The 24,106-nt window shown below is 38.4% G+C and overlaps 1 protein-coding gene across 3 annotated transcripts in view; it reads left to right on the forward strand.

Moving 5' to 3' along the window:
* Positions 1-951: 951 nt before the first annotated feature.
* Positions 952-24,106, forward strand: part of DNAJC7 (DnaJ heat shock protein family (Hsp40) member C7) — a 35,173-nt gene continuing 12,018 nt past the window's right edge. For 2 of the 3 annotated variants that reach the window (XR_015696419.1, XM_014052702.2), the window contains exons 1-9: positions 955-1,146; positions 11,392-11,480; positions 13,710-13,834; positions 13,911-14,024; positions 15,799-15,873; positions 17,883-18,001; positions 19,048-19,201; positions 19,829-19,993; positions 23,309-23,400. Coding sequence is in view for 2 of the 3 variants with exons in the window: in XM_014052702.2 (XP_013908177.2) it covers positions 1,031-1,146; positions 11,392-11,480; positions 13,710-13,834; positions 13,911-14,024; positions 15,799-15,873; positions 17,883-18,001; positions 19,048-19,201; positions 19,829-19,993; positions 23,309-23,400 (1,049 nt within the window). In the remaining variant the exon portion in view is untranslated. Of the gene's footprint in view, positions 1,147-11,391; positions 11,481-13,709; positions 13,835-13,910; positions 14,025-15,798; positions 15,874-17,882; positions 18,002-19,047; positions 19,202-19,828; positions 19,994-23,308; positions 23,401-24,106 lie in introns of all 3 variants that reach the window. The other variant, XM_087713404.1, reaches the window with a different exon arrangement.

Here is a 24,106-nt window from a genome sequence, read left to right on the forward strand (position 1 = left end):
CCTCCTTTTCTCTGATTGAATTCACATATTTATACTAAAGCAAATTTTGTTTGGCAAGAGTACTGGTAGCAGAAAAATGGGAAATTAGAATAGAATATATTGGCCAAGTGTGATTGGACATTTGTCTTTGGTGTAAGTGCTCTCAGTGTACATAAGGAGAATAAATACATTCATCAAGAATAAAAAGATACAACACTTAGTGATAGTCAAGGTAAATGCGAATAAATACATGTGGGTATTTTGACTGTAAATATGATGCCGAAAAATGTTTAAGGTTTGGATATCTTCGGTTGATGCAATGGCTGTGTTCATGTGGCCTTCTTGATTAACTGATCTATGGTTTATGGAATTAACACAATTTTCTGGGTTTCACATAATATGAAGAATGTTTCCAATACACAGGTTGGCTTTGCAGAGCACCTTAGGCTGAAACATAGTTGATTAGTTTTTATTATAGTGCTCATGCAATTAGAGCTGGTGTATTGAAGAATGAATCAATTATTTCTCCTGGAATAAAAACATATCAATGTATGAAATTGTCATCTAGTGCTCTATTGCTAAAGTAACTAAGCAATAAAAATATAAGCATCTTGCTTTTGTGGCTAGATACCAAAAATACCCTCTTATAGAATTCCTTCAAACCGTATTTTCCATTGTTATAGCAGAAGAAACCTGCCTATCTATAGATAGAGCTTATTCCTAACTAAGTATAAACAGATTCTGAAAGATTGAAGCACAGTGCTATGAAAAAGAGATCTGAAAATAGACCGGTCCCGACTTCCAGGGTTTTTTTTTCTGTATATTTTTGCCTGAAGACAAATGACTATTTCCAACTCCTGTTTGTCCAATACCTAAGCAAAATCGTCCCCCTCCCTTGGAGGACTCGCTTCCCAACCGGAAGTGGCCTCTCTAACCCCAATTCTTCTCTCTCCGGATATAGAAGGGGGAACTTCCGCCTCGTTCCTTTTTGCTTTCTCTCGTTCTCTCTCCTCGGCTCGCCGGCCGTTGATTGCAGCAACAAGAAACCAAGATGGCGACGGCGGGCGGAGATTACGACGTGATTATGGCGCCCGCGGCACCCCCAACGGTGGCTTCACATTCCTCGATGCCGCTGATGTTGAGCGAGGAGGACGAGGGGACGCGCAGGTAAACCCTCCGCCACCTGTTCCGTCCCTGGGAAGGAGGTTTTTTGCCCCCGCGGAGGGGGAGGGGCTGCTTCGAAGCGCGGGGGGGAGAGAGGACAAGAGGCGGAGCCTGCTTCACTGCCGCGGTTGCGGGGTGGGGGGGACAGAAATCGGGCTTCTTTTAGAAAAGTAGCTTGTAAGGCATCCCCTGCGATTTGTTATCGTTGTCATTAGTCGTCTCTTCCTCCAAAGGGTCACGAATGAGAAAACTCAAGCTTAAGCCAATTAACGAAGGGTAGTTAAGAGAAGCTCTCACTCTCATTGAGGAACAATGCACGCCTAACATTCAGTGTGTTGAGGAATAAATCATGCAGGTTCTGTGGTAACTTCTGGCCTCCTTAGGAGATGAATTGCTGGATGAAAGAGACCTTACAGTCTGATCAATATTTACATTTAACTGTGAATTTCCCAATTTCAAGGTATAACGGGTTTAAGCTGGAGATTGGCCTCCTATGGCATGTCTCTCTGTATATAGTTGCAGGCTTCCTGCTGAATTCCATTATTCTTGTAATTCAGTTACTATAGCTCTCCAAGTACTTTCCCACAAAGGCTTATTACAAAAACCCTATATATATAGGTTCTGAAGAGGAACCAGAAATACATATGTTTGGGTAATGTTTTTACTATTATTTTACAGACAAGTTATTTGACCATCAATTACTGTACAATTGGTCTCTTTGTTTTAGATATTGTGCAAAGTATACGACTTGGAATATGGTTTGGTATATAAATGATTTCTTTTTTATCTCAGCACTTCAAGAACATCCCACTAAATAAACATGTTAGTTAGGGTAGCAGCTGTTCTTGCCATGGGAAGCTTCTAGATAATGAGAAGTGCCACAGTAGTCAGTGAAACATTTAATAATCATAATAAATTTGTGTTAAATCTTATTTGGAAAAAAACATTTTGAATTTCATTTTGGGTTATCACAGGGAAGTGAATTTTCTCATCTTGATTCATAAGATTTATAATCACTGCATAATAGTGTAGGCACTTGCATGTGAAAATGAATGCAGTACTTTTATAAGAAAACCATTCTTGGTTGGGTGGTACTTGGTTTATAGCAAGTGACTCCTCTGAGAAAAATCATAGCTCATCTGGAAGTTTGTAGTGTCAGGCTATACTTTGACTGGCTGGGCAAGCAGAAAAAAAGGTGAAGAAAACATGAATCTGTTGGCTATCATTAATTACAAAATCAGATGTATGATTTGAAAAGAATTCCTGTTTCTCCTGTTATTCAAAGGATTCACACCTTATTTCAGACTTCTCTTCTGCCCTAAAGCTAAAGGTACCTAACAGTAAATGCTTATTATAATTATATATAGAAACTGTGACATATATAGTTGGGTTGTAACACATGTACTCCTGGGACATTGGATGATAGCCAACACTTGTAATTGACAGTTTGCTAGGGTGCATAGTGTGGTTTATCCTCAGGGAACCTTCTGAATTGGATAAGTGAGCAATAATTTATGTTAGCAAGCTTGGCTAGGATTTGAATATGAGTCTTCCAGTTAAATATTCCATAATGGAATTCAAACTATTAGATTCCCTAATGACAGTTGACCACCAATTAAACGTATTGACTTTTTTCCTCCTTGCAAGATTGCAACGTGATCTACAATTTCCAGCGAAATAGTGAATGAATAACTTAGTTTGTGGGGTTAGAGAGTGAAGGAGAATTAAAATCAACTTCCTAAAAGAACCATAATTTTAAGATTATTAAACTATTAATAGCAGTTGAACATGACTTATTCAGTGCATCATAGTTAAATTATAGTTAGTATGATATATGAATTCAGCCATATGTTATTGTACCAATGTTAGATAATGGTTGAGATTATTAAAAAGTACAGTTATATATCTCAATACTGGGAGTTAAAAAGGAGATACGTACTACAAATACAGGAGAAAAAGAGACCATGTTAAATCTTGCATATCAGGCATTTATAATGACTTATCAATGTTCCCAGAACATGTTTCAGAATCCTTTGCAATATTTATAGATTCCTTATCAATTGTGTGGGAAGGGTTCTCCCCAAATTTAAAAACCTAGCCAGTACAACTTCCATAACTTCAATTGCCTGTTCACATTCTGAGAATATATATGCTACTTCACAAAAAGCGCTTGGGTTCTGGCAGGATTTCTGTCTTGGGCCAGTCTCTAGTAGGGCTGTGCAGCATTTTGTAATTATGTTTCTGAGAGCATGGAAACAAAAATGTAACCCTTATTTGTTAGACATTTTAGAACAAGAGTGAAATGGCTTCACAACTGTTGTGATTAGGAATGCTGGCAACCCTAAGCAAAAAGTTTCTCTCTCACTACAGGCTAACAAGTCCATCCGGCCAGAAGATGAATAGTCTGCTACATCTATTCATCTCTGCCCCCTGCCTTTTATCTCCAGAGCTAGGATGGTGCTTTGTTAGCGGGGTGGCTCTTCCATCCCAAGAATCGGCCCACGGATTTCCACTGTTCTTCTCTCTTCTGTGTTCTACATATACACGTGTCAGGCACTGGAACCAACTGTTCCTCCTCTTCCTCATCAGCCACCTGCAGACCTGGGGGCTGTTGACTCATCATCTGAGGGCTGACAGACAGCCCATGCTCTACCTCTGTCTCTCTGCTAGCTCCATTCCCTCTTCCCCCTCGGAGCTCTCAGGTTGACCCTGATTCCCACACCTCCTCCTCTGATTCAGCTTTTGGATGGAGCTAGTATCTAAAATGAGAGTTTATTCTAGCATAAATGTACTCTGTGCTATAGAGTCAGAGTAAATTCATTAACTTGATGGTTATAAAAACCTTAAGTACCGTGTTTCCCTGAAGATAAGACCTAGCCTGATTTTTGAGTGTGCACCTAATACCCAAAATATAAGCGTTAATGAAGGGGGGTGGCCAGCACAGGAGGTGGCAAGTGCATGTGGGCCGACAGTGTCAGGTAGCAGCCGCAGCCCGCGCAACATAGGTGAGTTGAATCCCTGTCCAAGCACCAGATGGAGGTAGAGGTGCAGGGGGGAGACAGGCAATCTGGAAGTGTCACGCTGGTCACAGGAAATCTGAGAGTTGGTGGGCCAGAGCAAGAGGTAGCTTCAGGTGGCTCATCATCGCGCAGCAGCACTGGCAGCAGACGGAGGAGGAGACACGGAGAGTAAGAAAGAAAACAACCGAGAAAGCAATCAAACTCAGAAAGCACCAAGGGCCCCTCATTTCAGCCCTGAGCTACAAATATTCTCTTTTATTAATTATCTTAAATCAATTGTATGTTAAAAGCTTTGAATAATGAAATTGAAAAATATACTTTTATATAGTCACATGATTGCTCTGGAGTGATTGTTTCCAGTGGCCTATTAGTATGACACATTCAGCTGGTTTGAATTATGACACTAGGAAATTTTGGTAAATGGAGCAAAAGATAAAATGGCCTCTACTCCTTGGTCAGTTTTTTTTGTTTTTTGGCTGAACAAGTTGGGGTTTGGTTATTTTTTCCCCTAATTGTAATAGAAATTATATTTCCCCCAGGGAAAATGGGGGTTCTCTAGGCATTCTCTGTCCTTGGGTGTTTGGTTCTCTCTTTTTACCCCTCATCCTGCAACTACAAGGAGAAATGAAAAAGGGCAAAAAACAGGTTGGTGTATGATACTCAGTTACACTACCATAATTCCTATTCTTAAAAATTTCACTTTTTGCTAAAACCCAAATGGGAAATATACAAAAGGACTCAGTTATTTCATCTTGTGCAGAGGTTTTCCTTCTTAGCTGAGGAATAGAATTTTTCTAGCATTTTTTGCTGTGGTCATTAAGCAAACATATAGGCAGTCCTTGAGTTACAGTATTCATTTAGTGACCAAAGTTACAATGGCACTGAAAAAAGTAACTTATGACCATTTTTTAGTTGCAGCATCTTGGCAAGTAGTTCATAATTTTGACAGTTGAAGTGTTCCAGGATTATGTGATCATTTTTTGCAGTCTTCTGACAAGCTAAATCAATAGAAAAGCCAGATTCACTTAACAACCATATTATCAATTTAATAACTGCACTGATTCACTTACCGTATTTTTGGTGTATAAGACACACCGGAGTATAAGACGCACCAAAATTTTGAAGAGGCAATTTTTTTATAAAAAGTTTTTGCGTTCTACAGACCTCCCAAAAATGGCCTGTTTTTGGCAAAAATGGGCCCTTATTTTTTTAAAAAAAGGGCATGAATAACCTTTAGGAGGCTTATAGAGTGCTGGGGGGGGGGATAAGCAAAAAACAGGCCTTTTTTTGTCAAAAAAAGGGGCGTGCGCAGCCCGTTTTTCACTCATTTCTGCCCTCCCCAGCCCCCAGGAGCACTCTATAAGCCTCCTAAAAGCTATGCACGGCCATTTTGGTGAAGGTGGCAGGGTTTCGGGAGGCAAAACATGCCATATTCAGTGTATAAGATGCACCCAGATTTTCAGCTTCTTTTTTGAGGGAAAAAGGTGCGTCTTATACTCCAAAAATACGGTAACTGTAGCAAGAAAGTTCATAAAATGGGGCAAAACTCACTTAACAAATGTCTCATTTAACAACAGAAATTTTGGCTTAATTGTCATAAATCAAGGATTACCTGTAGTGATAATCATTAAGTGAATCCATTCTAATAGTGTTTTTTGCCAGAAACCAATAAATAAAACTAGAAACTGATAAAAAAAATTCACCGATTGCGGCTACTTGACTGCAGTTAATGTTGTGACTATTTACCAAGCACCTGGCATGACCTCACATGATGGGGGGGGCGGGGGAAACACTACTAATTATAAAAGTTTTAAAGACTATAAAGCACCAGTTCCATTGCCATTGTAAATACAGGTGGCTGTTAAGCAACCAGTAAGTTAAGAGCTTCCTAAATATATTTGTCCACAAAATTATCAACTGAAAATAATATATGTAGGTTAGGGTGCTTGGTGATCTCTGAACATAAATATTTTCTTGTAGATGTTTTATTATCCAGCTAGGTAACATTATCAGTGATAGTGAGTGTGATGTATAATTTATAAAGGTATTTATATGTCTATTTATAGACACTATATTGCCAAAAGTATTTGTTCACAACTGCTTCTGATTATGTGGATGGGTGACCGAATACTTTTGGCAATATAGTGTACATAAAAAACGCCTCAGAAACAACAAAAATCATTATAACATCACTATAGCACACAAACCAACTAAAGCCATCCAAAACATCTTAAGTAAACTAAAGGACCCAGTAGCCCAAGAAGAAGAAAAAAACCAGGAGTCACCTACAACATACAGTGTAAGTACTGTAACAACTACTATGTAGGACAGACAGGATTACAGAGCACATCCATGAACAGCAAGTAGAAAACACAATGAAAACTATTCAATATCACAACACCTGGCAGATTCAACCATGAAGGATTCTTGGTGTTCTCTGAACTTGGTTGTTTTGCAAACATTTCATTACCCAAACTAGCTCTGAAACAGCAATGCATAAGATTAGTAAAATTAGATAGTTATTATCTCAAGATAAATATTAGAAATTAGGTCTGTAGGGATATTATTTTTGAATCTCTGATGTTATCTAGTTTGGATAATGAAACATCTGCAACAAAACAATCAAGTTCAGACAGCATGAAGAACACCTCATTTCAACCCTGAGCTACAAATATTCTTGAGACTCAGCCTTAGTTTCAATTGGGAAACAAAACATCCTAGACCAAGTAAGGAATTCCGGAAGCCTGGCATTCAGACCAAGGAATTCCAGATAGATCAGCCATAAGTAGACACAAATGACACATTTATTTACAATTCAAAAGACAATTAAAGAACAAGGAGAACAAAAAGATAGCAGACTATATCCAGCAGACTACATCCAGATAAACAGGGATTAACATGAGACAAATAGAAAATAATGCCCCAATCAAGGCATCATCAAGCAGAAAACCACATCTCAATCAACATTGACAGGACAAGCTGTTGTGTATAAACAGGGAGCAAACCTCATACTAATTAGTATAGATGATTTACTTAATCGGGTAATGAAAATGTTTGCAATCTTAGTCTGCATCAAAGACTCCACAAATTAACGCCAATTCAGTAAATAGGAATAAACCCTACCTCACCCCACCCAAACTGCTAGGTCTATGTGATTCAGGAAATTCAAACTTCTTCAGGTTTCTTTTTCTTTTTTTTCAGAAGGGCAAAGTGTGCAAGAATTCCTAATCAGTTTGTTTGTAAGGAAATTTCTAGGTACTCTTGACTTTGACCCTGAAGTCAGTTAGAGGCTTCAGATGTTTGTATGATTCCCCTTCCTTCATAGCAATTGTAGAAGTGTTAAGAGGGAATTTATAAATGAATAAACACTAATTTCTGCTAGGTGTAGTGATTAGTTCCCACATGAAATAATGTTTATTCTTTTGCTCTAATTCTTTAGCTCTCATCCCATTTTCAATAATAATAATAATAAATTTTAAAACAATAAAAAAGCAGCACTGTACATAGCTCTTTATATTTTTCGGATGATGCAGTATAATAATATCCAACCTTCAAGATCTTAACATGCTAAAACAGCACAGTTGTGATTTTTTCTTGTCTGTTTTATTTGATAATCACGGCTAGATTGAATAATGAAGAATAAAGGAATGTTCCTGTTCTAAATTATTTTAAGTGATTTGTTTTGAGTTTTTCACAATTTTAAGCCTTTTTAGTAGAGGAAAGTTTCTATTGTCTTAGCAGTGAGCTTCTTACCTTTTCTATTCAGAGAATAAAATCAAGCTCTAAATAGCAAATAGTTTTTTGATATCTGGAGCTAGCTAGTTTCCAGGAAACGAAAACCGAAGCTCACAGATTATCTGGAAAGAGTACGCAATATCTGGCACAGCAATGTGGTGTACACTGCAGGAAAGAGAAATCTTATTAAAGATTTTGAATCAAAGCGTGATCTTAAAGTAAAAAAACCAAAGGCATAAGCTTAAAATGTATGAGAAGAATTTAATTTGAATAAAAAGTGCAAATCTCTATGTAATACTTTTTCAGCGCTTAATGCAGCCCCATACTTACTTGACTTCAGTTGTTTTCACTAGACGCTAGGCGACACTAGTGCACAGATGAATGTTTATTCACATGCTACAATAACTTGCTTTATGCTCATTCCACTTGCATCATGAAAGTTAAAACTGAAGAATAAAAAAATATCCTTACAGACCTACTGGTAATTCCTAATACTTAGCTTGAGGTAGTTCATATATCCAACTTTATATTGTGCAAACTATGTGATTTTACTGATCTTATGCATTGCTATTTCAGAGCTGATCTTTGGTTTATGAAATACTAAAATAGAGGGTGGAAAGCCACTAAGGTTTCTGCTTTTATAAAAATCCTTGTGGACTATCCCAAAGATGCTTTTTCCAAAAGGCAACTGAATTTTCTTGGGTTCTTTTCTTTGAAAGTATTTCTTCAGTTCTAACTGAAGTTAGAACTCAAGTTAGAACTGGAAAAACTTCTTGGATGAAAAGCAAAATGTTTTCGAAGAAAAAAACTAAGAATGTTTAGTTGTCCTTTGGAAAAAGTAACTTTGGTGTATAACCATGACCTGCATGATTGAGAATCTCCATAGACACTCCTTGTGGACTCAATTTTCTAATATAAAGAACTGCGTATGTGTAATGAATTCCTAATGAACTGAGCCTAAGAATTTTATGCAATCTCACACTTTGTGCAAATAAAGTATTAGACTGTTGCCCTGCTTAAATTGCCAATTGATATAAAAGATGTCCAACCCTCAACTACAGTTGCACACTGTAGGAGTCAATCAGTAGTGAGCAAGCTACTATTAACACCATCGCTTATCTGTTTTGTTATGTATGGAATGCCAGTCTTTGTCCACAATATGTCCTACATAGTTTTGTTGTCATGTTAAGATGTCACCATAACTTTGACATCTAAGAACTTTTTTTTACTCTTCGACCTTGTGGATAGTAAAAAAAGAACGCTTGCAGTCTAAGGAGTCCTTGCATTCCATACCATAACAATCTTCAATACATAACAAACTAGCATGATATACCATAATGGTCTTCAATACCATAACAATCTATGGTATCTTATTCAAAAGACATCTTTCCTACCATGGCTATTTGCTTCCCAGAAGCTTAATAGTATAGGGAGATTTTTTTTTTTAGTTCTTCATTGTAGCTCTGTGTCTCACCCCCAGAGTTCACAGATGGACAGCAACGTCTTGCCCAACAAAGAGACCTATTCAGAAAATTGGATTGTATTTTTAGCCAGATTCTTTCTTCAGCTTCAAAAGTAGCAAGTGGGGAACGCAGCCTACATCAGCACAAGCTTTGCAGAATGACCTCATTCAGACTATGGCATCTGTTAGAAGCAGAAACAACCATTTGTGATATCAGGAGATCCTGACTTTCCCTCTTGTTCTGGCAGCCAGTCCTTAGTAAACAAGGACAGGACTCTTTTTCTAAAATTGCATCTTAAAACATAGTACTCTCACTACATATATAAAAATTGGTAGATTTTAGTGCACATGATTCTAATGTGTGATTTGGCCTTTTTCTGTTTTGTTGTTTTCCAAAGGAAAAAATAAGAACTTTTCATTTCAGATTTAACAAAACCACTTTTCTCTGATAGACCTATTTGTGGAGTTATAATTTGTTTACACTTAAAAAGTCCCAAGATCAAACCATGATGTCATATCCTGTTGTTATACAATAATAGTTTCATTACATTCTGATTTTCCTTTGCTTGCTATGAAGAATTGTGGTGAGCCTTAAATGTGGATGCCTCTAATCTCTTCTTGGCAATAACCCACACACACATATCCCTAATGATTTTCAAATCACATATTCACAGTTAAAACTGGTGGGAATGGGAACATGGAACCTATCATACCTATTGGATTACATGTGCCATTCCTCTCGTAAGTCTTAATATTTTTGTAGGCTAGGGCAAATCAAGAGCACTATAATCTTCTTGAAGTAAACATGATTGACTACACTGAGGGTGAGCAGTATGGAGGCCTTGACCTCCATCAGCCTGTTGATGAGATAAAATGTTTTTGGTTTCATTTGATTGTATTTACAATCTAATCTACTAAACTCCATTCTAATGGGAATTGCCCGAGGGTAGGAGTCTAGAGAGGGTGGCCAGTGGATTGAGGTCAAAATGAGGTTAAACCATGTTAACACATACCAATACAACCCTCCATTGTTCTTTTTCTCTCTTGAGATTTTTTTCTCCCTAAATAGCTTGCATTGTCCAGGCCAAACAGCTTTACTTAGCTGTTTCCAGGAGTACTAGGGGGTGGGATTCCACTGAAGAAACCAATTTAGAGCCATTCACTTGAATTCAAGGGTGTTTTTTGTTTCTTAGGGTTGACTGTTGCAATAGCTAGTTTGGGAGTTGGATTTCCAGCTTGCTCAAAAGGTCTTCTGCATTCCTTGTCACCCCTAAGAAGATAAATTCAGAACTCTGTAAAGAGCCTGCTTGCCAGACTGCTATATTCCCATTCTAACATAGTTTGATAATATCCTGAATTTGTCACACACCTCTTCCAGTCATTAGAGTAGAGCCTTGAATAATTCAGCTGAATGCAGCTTCACTTAGAATTGTGCACATGTAAATAAGTGACAATCCTCAAAGCTGTTATTAAGGTAGAGGAGAATCAGTGGTCTATGCAGTTTCCAGAATTCCATAGCATTTTTTAAAGATACATTAAAACATATTCTTGACAACAGAAATGGTTTATCACTGCTTCTTCTGGGATTGTTTACTTTTATTTACACATTTAGCTTTTATTTATTTATTTTACCCACTTTGATTACTTTTAGCATTTTAACTCAAGACGGCAAACATACCTAATACTGCTTCCTCCTCATATTTTCCCCACAACAGCATAGTGGTTCCAAATATCTAGGTAACACCAGTGTTAATCGTAAGAAATGCTAACCACATTTCTTCTTAATAGAAATGGGATTATGTTTATTATTAATTAAGGGCTATCTTACTGATTCATTATGGCAATCATTGAGAGAATAAATGTTTTATGAAGAAAGGTGCATTTAGTAGCATGATCCATTTCCCAGTACCAATGCTATTGTTATTCAGGATGAGTTTTTTGATAAGATAAGATAAATCTATCATCTCTTTACTGCTGTCTTGCTTAGATTCAAGGTTGCTGCATTTCAGATTATATTTCTTTTGTTTTCAGAGAAGCAGAGTCCTTCAAGGAACAGGGAAATGCATTTTATGTCAGAAAGGACTACAATGAAGCATACAACTACTATACAAAAGCAATAGGTGAGGATGAAAAGGAAAGGAAAGGGATGGGACGTCTGACCTTTGGGCACACCCATTTATAGATCCTGAAGGCCTTTATTGCCTTCAGTTAGAAATGTCTCTGTTCTGCTATGAATTGGCTTAGGTGGATAATTCTTTACAGCAGTCAAATCCAGCATTTCTAATGCCGTAAACAATTTAATGAATGCAGAGTAAAGATTTTTCATGTATATCAGTATATCCGTCTAGGTTATATTCAGGGGTGGGTTTCAAAACACTTCACTACCAATTTGGTTGGCGTGGCTAGGTGAGTGGGCATGTGACTGAGTGAGCATGGCCAACTTGACATCACCCATGCCCACTCAGTCACATGCCCCCCCCCCCCCACCTAGCCACATCTACTGAACCAGCAAAAATTTCTGTTTTGGCAGCTGGGAGGAGTGGGCAGCTGCAGCCGGCACCGAAGGTTCCCAAGGTTGAGAAGGTGACGTGATTGGTCAGTCTGGCACACACCAGGCAGAGAATCCAAAGGCGCTGATCATTAGCGTCCCCCCACCAGCTACTACCTCAGCACTGAACAGTCTGTCCCCCTCCCTATACACACATACAAACACACACACACACACACCACTTGCCCTGGCAGCACCCTGATGGTAGCAGCTGAGTGAGGGAAGTAGAGGGGCCAGAGAACGAAGCAGGCACCTCTTCCGTCCTCGTCTGTTGTGAAGAAGCGGCTGCTCTGGGTGCGCCACACCCACTTCATTTTCTTTGAGAGCTGTTTTGCACCTTGTTTGCAAACCCACCCTTGGAACTCACCAATCCCGCCACCACCACCCCTGGCTGCTTGAACCTCCAGGCAGCTGGTGAAAGGTGAACGAAGATTCCATCATCATTTTTTCCCCGCCAGTGGAAAAAGTGCTGAGAGCTCACTCTAGCTGCTCCGCTTGCCGCTTGGAGTTTCAAGTGGAGCGGGGGACTGCAATGCTGGCAGCTTTGGGAGATGCTGGCCAGTTTTGGGGGGGGGACTAGGCTATGATGCACGTGGCAAAGACAAAGCAAGCATTGGAGTGGCCCAGTTCTGGAGCGTGGCCGGCCAGCCCTCACTACCGGTTCCGTGACCCAGGCCCAATTACCACTACCGGTTCACCTGAACCAATCTGAACCAGAAGTAACCCACCTCTGGTTATATTCTCTGATTTATGGCTGTTCTAGAGATACAGTTTGGGTCTAGAACACAGTGTATAAACAGCCTACTATAAACATAGAGATCTTTCTTAATATCAAAATACTACTCTTTGTAGTTATGAAAAATCTTGGGGGAAATAACCCTGGCATATTTGATTGAGAAACCAAAATAGATCTTTCATGAGTTAAATAGTGGTTAGCCATTGCCCTATTTCTCTTTTAGTTGTGTTGGAAAAAATATCCATCTGGTTCAGTTCCAAATGGGGAAAGATTGGAAATATGGAAACTGATTGGAAAGATAGTTTAATGAAACAGAACCATCAAACACATGGTCTTGGTGCAGCTGACCACATGGAGTGGAGGGTGAGGGTTATTTATACCCTCTCTTGAGCTTTGCCATTGAGCTTCCTGTTCTTGTGGCAAGAGCATGTATTCTATTGGTTGCTGTCAGACTCCCATGTGGCTATGCAAGATCATAGCTGAAGTTGTCTGAGCTCCCAGGTTTGGTTGAAACTTGGAGATGATAATGTAATGAAGAGGCTTGTGTTCTGTGAGTAATTCCTGTTGTGACTTAATGGCTCTGTCCTGGTTTGGATCTTGAGTGGGGGCTAATCCTACCATCCTGAGAATTAAGGTCTTTGGTCTTGTAGATAGGATGGCCCAATCCTGCTGGGGCTATTAAAGGTGGGGACTGTTTTCCAAGATCATGTTTCTCCTTTAGGGAAATATAATATTCTTTTTAATATTTCTCAAAATATTTCATTCTTCTAGGAGAGGGGTGGGTACTAACTTTCTACAGTTGCTTTGCATTCTTTATATTTTCTGTAGCAAAGGCATAAACAAATGCTCTTTGCACATCTGTGCAAACTGGCCAGTTTATTCTGTATATCAAAATAATTTTTTTACTAGCATTATTAATATTAAATAAAAAGTAAAATATACTTTGTGGAGAGAACGAGTTCAAAATGTTACAGAATAGCACGTAGCTTTCTCTTTTTGAAAATGCCTTCAAAAAGAGGCATGATACAGAGCAAGTGAGTTTTTTTTCTGCTTCTTATCTTTCAGATGCATGTCCCAGCAATGCCAGTTATTATGGAAACCGTGCTGCCACTCTCATGATGTTAGGCAGATTTCGGGAGGCCCTGGGGGATGCTCAGCAATCAGTCAGAATGGACGATAGCTTTCTGAAGGTATGTGACTCACATATGTAGTTCTCCTGATCCTTCATCATACTGGCATGCTTTCATAATGTTCTCATCTTCTCAGGGACATCTAAGAGAGGGAAAGTGCCACCTATCTCTGGGGAATGCTATGGCTGCCAGTCGCTGCTTCCAACGAGTTATAGAATTGGATCATGAAAATCCACAAGCAGAGCAAGAGGTAAGGTATTAAATATGAGGTTTGGGTGATTGATCTAGTTCAGCAGCCCGTGTTTGATTGATAAAAGTCTCAAGATATGTTAGACTGGGTAATATTAATTTAGTTAACACTGCTTTTGAACACCAGATTTCAGTTTTAAATTTCAATTTGAATGTATACAGTTATTCCAGTTTTCAGTTATACACAGGACATTAGTGAATTAAACATTTTGTCCCTTGTCCTGGCTATAAGTCTGTGAGAATAAGAAACATTGTATCTCTTCCAGTCTTTGTTTGGTGAGAAAGCTTCCTTTTCTTTTTGTATATGGAATTTCTGAATTTTCTTTAAAACCCCTCATGTTCTTATTGGAACAATGCTTGTCCTTAAACCATTTCTTAAAATGATACAATTTTGATTCTGTCAATATATGATTAAAAATTAATGTACATAATATATGTACATGACACAAAAACATTTGAGATATTAAATAGAAGATTATTCCTCCTGGTGTGTATTGTTGCATTTGTTCCTCCATTTGCCTTAAGTGCACAGTTAATACAATTAGTGTATTATATTAACCAGGATTTTGAAATTATCTGAATGTATTTAAATCCTAAAAATCAACAGCTGTTGCTCAATCACAGTTCTTTTACAAATGGATGGTTTTGACAATGAAAAACACCTTCAGTTTTAGCCATGTCTCAGAACTTGCTCCAGACTTTACCCCTTTTATCTCTACAAATCAATTGTGAGTGTAACTAAGACGAAGTGTGGAAATCTTTTGGCAGCACTTACGCTTTATCTGTCAGGCTTAGTCTGATAGTTACAAATCCCGCCTCCTGTAGATCACTCTTGATATCCTAGAGGTCAGAACTCCCAGTTTGAGGACTCATGCTGTATTATGCTGACTCCTTTAAATGTGGGTGTAAATACTTATGTAAACAGTTGCTTTGTTGAGAAGTATAATTATTATAGTCCTTCTAGCTGTATGCATAACAGAGGATAGAAATTCTGCCCGCAAGGGCTATAGCATATCTTAAATATTGCCTGAATATATTCATGACATTAGAAACTATGTATGCTAGAGACTTGATTCTTAATCATAACATACATCCTGAAGATATCTTGGGTATAAGACTGTGTGCATCTTGTATTAGCATGTATTATCATGTTTCTCCAAAAAGAAGGCTGGGTCTTATTTTCTTTTGACCCCCGAAAAAATGGCTAGGCCTTTTTTTTTAAGGGTTCTAATTATTGATTTACCTCACGGTGATGGCACAAATGGCCCCGCCCAGCAGGAGCCCACTGCTGGCCCATTTCTTCTGTGTCCACTTGCCACCACTCGCACTCATTGCCCTGGCCTCCGTTTTGCCTGAAGACATCTTGCAGCTGAAAACAGAACTCTGGATCAATCCAAAGTTCTGTTATAGATGTCTGCCGGAAGGCATCTGAAGACAAAATGGAGGCCAGAGTGATATGTGTGAGTGGCAGCAAGCAGCCACAGAAGAAGCGGCCGCAGAAGGCAGCGAGGCAGGTGTCGGGGTGTGCGATGATTAAACATTGTTCATCAAAAGAGAGGTATAGTTATGAAGTTCAAATAAATATGAACTTTAAAACATTACATTGAACTCCCCAGTGTTGCTATCCATCAGATACATCTATTGCTCTCAGAATTGCTCTCAGCTAATAGCTGATTGAGAACCCTGGGAATTCATTCAGTAGTTAAATAAACAGAATGCCTAATATACTACAAATTGTTAATATTTCTAATCCGATATGATGCCTTCTGTTCCAGCTGAAGAGTGCCAAAGCTGTTCTAGACTATGAGAAAATTGCTGAAGTTGACTTTGAAAAACGGGACTTCCGAAAGGTGATAAAGATTAATTGATGTCTATGTATGTGTGTGTAATGAGGTGGGGGGGGGACCTATTTTGCTTAGTTGGGGTCATGAGGTTCCTTTCTTGCTCTCAGAATTACTAAATCTCATCCTGCCATTTCATGAATGGGAAACAGGTTTGATTTCTCCCCATCACCACCACATGTATTTCAAACCTCTCTGCCTTTTTTTTGTCTCTCTTGAGTAACAAATTTGTCTTAATTGCTCTTCAGCAAGATGGTATTGTTGTTTGGTCCCACTATTTCAATGTTAAGTCCTCTGTCTGACCTAGTGAATTCTTACTAGCTGCTTTCTAATTGCCAAGAGCAGCTGGTTCACCAGGGACAATCTGAAGTTTGTCTTAAGGAAGAAATCTGCCTTGTCTGAGATTTGAGCAAGCTCTATCTAGGCTTCTCTGTCGTTTATGCGCTATCAAATATGTCCCTTGTTTCTGGAGAAGAAGCTCCTCCTTTTTGTGGCTCCATCATCTGGTGTGTCGCTGGCACTTTCCACAGCACCCAGTGGTGATGTCACCTGTGAGAAGAGTTGGGGGAAGGGAATTTGAGAATCCAGCTGAGCCTCAAACCAACAATGCCCTCTTCATATGCAGCTAACTGACAGACCATGAGAACATGTACTGAGGCCTGAAATTTGAGTTCTTCATTTGTCATAATAGCTGCTGCTTCATTGAAGCCACTTTTATTTTATTATTTTCAACGTCTTGAGTTTCTAATTCAGTTTTTATCAAAATTTCTGTAATTACAAGGCACTGAATAAACATTCAGTTCAACTCTGCCACGCATGCCTGTGCACCTCCCGCTGGCCAGTTGGTCATCGGGTATCTGCCGCGCATGGGTGTGGGGGCCTGCACACACATATGTGGGGGTGGGGTGCATGTGGGGGGCAGCACACAGGGAGCATGCACATTGCATTTTGGGAGTTCAGGTGCATGCATATGCATTTGCGTGCACATTTTGGGCACAGAGCCAGGAAAAGGTTAGCCATCACTGATGTACTGTCCATATTCATGTTTTGCATCTTTAGATAGTACTCACAATCCCCCTCCCCCATTTTGTGGTTGTGGCATATTTGGGTTTAGGTTTATTTTGCTCCCAGAACAAGTTTCACCCAATAATTTCTATGAATAAAGAACATGTGCTTCTTCTGCAAGTACTTTTGGGAATGACTACATGCATATTTTCAACTAAGCATCACTTACAAAATAAAGACATTCAAGAGTAATGTATAGATGGGAAGTTATTGTTGCATACTGGAAAGGCATCATTCATACAATTTTCCACAATTTTCCTCCAATTCTGGAAATCAGACCTGCAGAATAGCCTCACCTTACCTGTGTTTTGGGGTTAGATTTCCCAATGCTTTTAGTTAGAAAAGTTTGATACCAGGTGTTACATGTGAATGGCCTTAATCACAGACTAGTAGCAGTTTAGTTACTTGAGGGGGAGGGGGTATTTGTGCTTCTTAAACCTTTCTACATACCCTCATAAAAAGGTTCATAAGACTTTTGAGAGGGGCCAAGTTTTGGTATTTGAAAATTTCAAATACGTTAGGCTAACTTGCAAGAGATATGGATCCTGTCCAAAAGACCTTTATCTATGTGTACTTATTTTATAATCTATGAAATCAGATTTCAGACTTACGCTGATATGTTCCTCCCTTGTCAATCTTGTCCATAGAAACCAGCAGTGTGGGTATGCTGCCTCTGAACAAACATATTGCTATTGACACCAAACACTGCTGAGAGATACAAAAATTATCCATATGCTTTGTAAATTATGAGTTAAATGAGAAAGATACTAATGTTTGCCTATTGCCTATTCTGAATTTTGTTTCAGAGCAGAACTCCTAATTATAACAGATTATTCAAGCTGCATGCCTATCTTCAGAGGGCTTAGGGTTGCCGCCAAACCAATATCTTGAGTTTTTGTGTTCTGTTTTGTTCCCCCCCCCCCCCCCGTCCTTCTTTTGTGTCTATTCCCCAGGTTGTCTTTTGTATGGATCGTGCTCTAGAATTTGCCCCTGCCTGTCACCGGTTCAAAATCCTCAAAGCAGAATGTTTAGCTTTGCTAGGTCGCTATTCTGAAGCCCAGTCTGTTATAAGGTAAGAACTACAACAGGTTTTATGGGAAAGCCTATATGTATAAATAATAATGTAGTTAACTCTGAGGGCAATAGCTCATATTCCTGATTCTAACAAAAAGACTAGAGCTCTGCTTTTTCATTGTCTAGTATTGAGAAGACACAGTGGCACTGAAACCAATTTTTATTTCTCTAAATTATAGTGGAATATATGTTTGTGTGTTTTTGGTTTGTTCATTTTTGCAAAAAACAGATCTTTTAAAACTACTAACTGGAATGTATTATGAAAAGGAAAGGAATGGAAATCAAATCAAGTAATGGAAAGATCCTCAAATAATTTGAGGAGAATCAACAAGGATATGGTTAAAGGCACTGAGAAATAAAATCAACTTCTTTTACCCTTTCCTGTTAAGCTGAACTATCGGAAGACCCACAAAGACAGGATGAGGACAACTTCAATCCTGCCTGAACAAGTTCACTATTCTAATCATTCCATTCTGCCAGGTTCAGAATTTACAGCAAATTGGATACATTGATGTTTAATGAAAATGAACAATCTTGGAAGCTAAAACTTCCCCACCAGTGTGCATAATTGACCAAAGCATTTTTGGTTCTAAAGAGGTATCTTTGTGTCCACAAGGGCCCCGACAGGAAACAAAATAAATGCAATAGGAGTTTTTTAAAAAAATAATATGTACACCAACCCAAAGTCATAATGCGAGATGGGAACTATACAAATGTGATTATAAATAAAAAATATGGGTATACTTGTTTTGAAATTGACAGAAGGGAGCTGGAATGGAAATGGGAATGGTCCACTAGAATAAAAGGGTTGGAAGAGTTAGTGTCAGGAATTAGAGAAAAGGAAAGACAGTGCTAGAAAGGATGCTGTCCTTGTCTGAAACTACAGAAGTGAGACATCATGTATTTATTTGAAGTACTCACATATTGTTATACTACAGTTCTTTATAGTATTGGTGTCTTGGTTTGAGAATAACTATGAACCCAACTCTGTTTCTGTCCTGTGATTTATTTATTTTTTGCCCTGCTCCTGTGCTCTGTATTTAGTGACATCTTGCGAATAGATTCAACAAATGCTGATGCTCTCTATGTCCGAGGACTTTGCCTTTACTATGAGGACTGCATCGAGAAGGCTGTACAGTTTTTCGTCCAGGCATTAAAAATGGCTCCTGACCACGATAAAGCCTGCCTTGCCTGCCGTGTAAGCATCAAAAGAAATACTGAGGAGGTGTATGGGCTTTTTGACAGGTTGGGTGTGGGTGTGGCTTTCCAGATCTTGCTGATACACAACCCCAACGTCCAGTGGTAAAGGATGCTACTAGTTACAGCATCCTGGAGTTGCTAAAAATGTTTTAAATAAATACTTCAAAGATGCAGAGGTTCAACTCTTGACTTACTCGAACTTTTCCAAAGGGGTCCCAAGAATTACTTTGGAAATGCTAAACTTCATGCCATGTTCAAAGGAAAATAGATGGTGGTAGGTAGCAGCTAGAAATATGCTTTTGCTATTACATTACTAAAGCAGGTGCTAAATTGAGTATTTTCAAACTGAATAGAGAAGAAGAAATCCTATCATCTGCATAATAATCTCTTTCCTTCCAAACATTATTCATTGCTTTTTCAAAGTTGCTTCTGTGCAACTTTGGCAATATATTGAGATGTGCCCAAAACACTTATTTCCATTTGCTAGATCTTGAGATTGGGAATTGGGTAATTCTTTAATAGAAATCTTTGTGTGAGTTAGCCAACAAAGATTTGCTAAGTCAGCCCAAGGTTTTTTTAATTACTCAAAGACTTTCATTATCTTTTGACCCACTTCTTCCTTCAGAATGCCAAAGCACTGAAAGCAAAGAAAGATGAAGGTAACAAGGCTTTCAAGGAAGGGAATTATAAGCTGGCCTTCACACTTTATACAGAGGCTCTAGCAATAGATCCAAACAACAGGAAAACCAATGCCAAACTCTACTGCAATCGTGGAACTGTTAATTCTAAAGTAAGTGCCCAAGTAGAGTCTTTTTTGTTTAGATCAGGTATCTCTCTGAAGCCTTCTAACACAGTTTTAAATGTGGGAGACATCTCAAATCTGTCTCCTTATTGCAATGTGTAATAGAAAGGGGCTTGAAGAATCTTTTAAGCTTCAATTGTAAAAGATCAGGAAGGCCAGATTGGAAAAAGTCTTCTTACCATTGAAACCTGAAATAACAAAGATGAGAAATTGTTCAGAATAGCAATGCCTCTATGTCTGTCTGCTTGTTTATTTAAATCCTTACAAATCTTACTGTATGTCAAAGAGTTGAACCATGGTGGTGCCAGTAGCATTTGTTCTAGCTGAACTCTAGATTTACAAGTACTGTACCTGAGTGATTTGGGTTTGTCTCAAAAGCAATTTGATTACTAATAAACATGGAGGGTGGAGATAAGGTCTCTTTAATTTTTAACTCAGCTGCTGTTGTGTGATACTGAAATTGAGTATCACAGTGTATTCTTTTTGAATTAAGTAAGCAGTATTTTTAAAAACCTGAAATTTTTTTTTGTGGAGATTAACTGAACTGATGAAATAAGAATAAAATCAAAGAGTCATTCTACAAACATCCAAGGTTAGAAAGAAAACCACTAAGCATAATTAGAAGACATTATCTTTTTTTGTCTCTTGCATTTTGAAGCTTCCAAAAATTATCGAGTGCTTAATGCATTTAGTTGTTCATTTCTGCAGTACTGGAAACAGCAGGAAAAATATTATAGCTGTTGAAATCTGGCCCATAACGTACCTGACACCATTATTATGGAAAAGAAAAAAGTCTGGTTCATTTACCCAGACTGTGAATTGAATTGATAATAATAATAATAACAACAACAACAGCACAAGATCAAGACTCAAGTGTAACTGATAATAGAGATAATTTAGATGTGGAGCAATAAGTGGAGAAAAGGAAAGAAATCAGAGAAGTAGATGAGAAACAAGAAGCAAGAGCTGGATTCGTTCTTGAAGAACCAACAGCCAGAGCTGAACTAGCAAAGAAAATAAAGATTCAGATAGAAAACATGGAAAGAATTTGATTACCAAAACTGAATCAAGTTAGTAAAAGAAATTTGGCTAAATTATTGAAGAATGGGAATGAAGCTGCACAGATTATTCAAACAGAAACACTAGATCAAACAGCTAATGTGTGCAGCAGTTTATGTTGCTACTAAAGAATAAGGCTTGAAAATTGAAAACAATATACCAATTAAGGGAAAGCCAAAGTTGAAAATCCTTTTGGAGTTAAAAATAAAGAGAAATTGATTGGATTTAAGTAATTTGAGACAAGGAAACGTGAAGAAGAACAAAGAAAATACCCTGATATTTTGGAAGAACTTGTGAGAAAACAAGAAGAAGCACAATGAATGGGAATGCAAAGTGGATAAAACAGGTTGAAAGCACTGTAAAGGTGACTAGAGTGGAAAATGCTCATATAAACAAAAACAATATGAGATCAAAGGTAAGTGGAGCAAATACCATAAAGGCAATTAACATCTGGGCAGTGCCTATCATACGATACTCAACTGGAATAATTAGTTGGATGCAGCTAGAACTTGATAAGTTGGAGTGAAACACAAGAAAACCAATGATAATGCACGATGTTCTGCACCCAAAATGTGATATGTTCAATTGTACTTGCCTAAATCTCAGGGTAGGAGAGAATTTTACAGATGAAACAAACTGTGGAAGAGGGAAAACATGGCTTAAATGACTAAATAAAAACAAAAGAGCTTCTGAAGGAGAACAAGGGACATCTCTTGAAAATAAGAATATCAGCATTAAGTTTCTAACTGGAAAAAGAAGTCTATGCATAATCAATACCTGAAGGACATTGAAGGAAAGGTAGATAGAAAGCTAACATGGAGATGATTGAGATTGGGGGTGCTGAAGAAAGAAACAGAAAGCTTCATTTTGGCTGCCCAAGAACAAGCCCTGCAGACCAATTCCATGAAAGCAAAAACTCAACAGGTCAGTAACAACAGCAAACATTGCTTATGCAACAAGAAAAATAGTTGCTCATTGCAGTGGATCACTTATCAGTAGTTGCAGCAAAATCTCACAAACTGATTATCTACAATGTCATGATGGAATTGCCAAAATCATACATTGGAAGCTTTGAGTTCGAATGCTGCAAAAATTATTGGGAACACCAAGTTGATGAAGTTCTTGAAAATGAACAGGTCAAAATCTTATGGAACTTTTGAATCCAAACAGACAGACATCTGGCCCACAACACGGCTTATATCACTTGTGGGAGAAAAAAGCCTGGTTCAATGATATGGCAGTACCAGATGATGCATGAATTGAAGTGAAACCGTTAGAAAAAAATAACAAAATACCGCAATCTGCAAATTGAAGTTGAGCAATTGTGGAGGAAGAAATCAATGGTTGAACCAGTAGTAATAGGAGGCTTTGGAGCAATACCCAAAGGGTTGCCTAGATATATGGAAATTTTGAACTTATCAGACCTGAATATTCTGACTTTGCAAAAAAAAAAAAAAAAACCACCACCTTACTCAGGACTGCTTATATACTCAGACATTACCTTAATAACTCTTAGGTCCTTGGTTAGGACTTGAATTGTTTACGTTTTTACTAGTTCCAGACTATGAATCAAATTGAAGATTAAATCTTAAACAATAATCATCTTAATATTAATATGATATTAAATAGGTATATTATAAGGAATCAAAAAGCCAGGATCTAAATTTGCTTAGAAACCTGTCAAAGAAAATAAAGATTGAAGTTGAAACATATTGTATTCTACTCTTAATTCAGTTCAGTTCAGTTTATTGTATTTATATGCCGCCCTTTCCCCCCGAAGGGGACTCAGGGCGGCTCACAACTCGAACCGGGGAAGGGGGATACAGACAAAAAAATTTAAAAACAACAAGCATAACAATATATAATTTAAAATTCACAACAGTCATACCATTCGAGACGGGGGCAACAGCTCTTTAGCCCCAGGCCTGTCGGAACAGCCAGGTTTTGAGGGCTTTGCGGAAGGCCTGGAGGGTGGTGAGGGTTCGAATCTCCACGGGGAGTTCGTTCCAGAGGGTCGGAGCAGCCACAGAGAAGGCTCTCCTCCGGGTAGTCGCCAGTCGACACTGGCTAGCGGATGGAATTCGGAGGAGGCCTAATCTGTGGGATCTAATCGGTCTAGTGGAGGTAATTGGCAGCAGGCGGTCTCTCAAGTACCCAGGTCCAATACCATGAAGGGCTAAATGACTAAATGATTAAAAATAATGCCAAAGGGTTTAGTTCCTAATCTTGATGTTTGCCTTCCAGCTTGGAAAACTATGTGAAGCAATAGGAGACTGTACAAGTGCTATCAAACTGGACGACACATACATCAAGGCCTATCTAAGAAGAGCACAGTGGTAAGAATGGGCATCTAAATTTGAAGGACAGGAGAATAACCTGATTTAGTTTTTTTTTTTTTAAATAGACTGAACAAAAAATGGTGGCAGGCAGATTTATCATTAGAAAGAACAATTCCAAATAATGCTAGGGAAGTCTGGTCTAATAATTTAAGAAGTAGTGAAGATTCAGCTCATTTTTTGATTTGAGGTATCCTGATATCTAATATTAGCTGAGTGAATTGATTGACTTGGGAAGAATATCAAGGTAGTCCTTATTTAGCGACCTCAGCTGAGGCCAACAATTTGGTTATTAAGCAATGTTTAATGTTCAGCTTTCCTTAGCTATACAGACCTCCAGAGATCATAAATATGAGGATTGAGGACCATGGTGGCTCACATTGTTAGGATGCTGGGTTAACAATTAGCAAGCCTGTGTTCGAGACCTAAGTGTTGCTGTGTAGTGGGGACGAGCGTCCTTCATTCGCTCCAGCTGCTACCAACCTAGCAGTTTGAAAACGAGTAATCTTGAGTAGGTAATTGGATACTACTTCAGTGGATACTTTAATGAGGATAATGTTACCTATAATGTCACCAGCTAATCCTTTCAACAAAAACAGAATGGGACAGGGCAGAGGATCTTTATATTTGCAAGTGGTTGCTGATGTTTTCCTTTTTGAAAAATTTCTCCATGTACTTCTGCTCTCTCATTTTTACATTTGAGAAG

The sequence above is a fragment of the Thamnophis sirtalis genome, unplaced genomic scaffold (genome assembly GCF_051295495.1).
Source record: "Thamnophis sirtalis isolate CommonGarterSnake01/CBP01778 unplaced genomic scaffold, rThaSir2_p1.2 scaffold_4, whole genome shotgun sequence".
Classification (NCBI taxonomy): domain Eukaryota; kingdom Metazoa; phylum Chordata; class Lepidosauria; order Squamata; family Natricidae; genus Thamnophis; species Thamnophis sirtalis.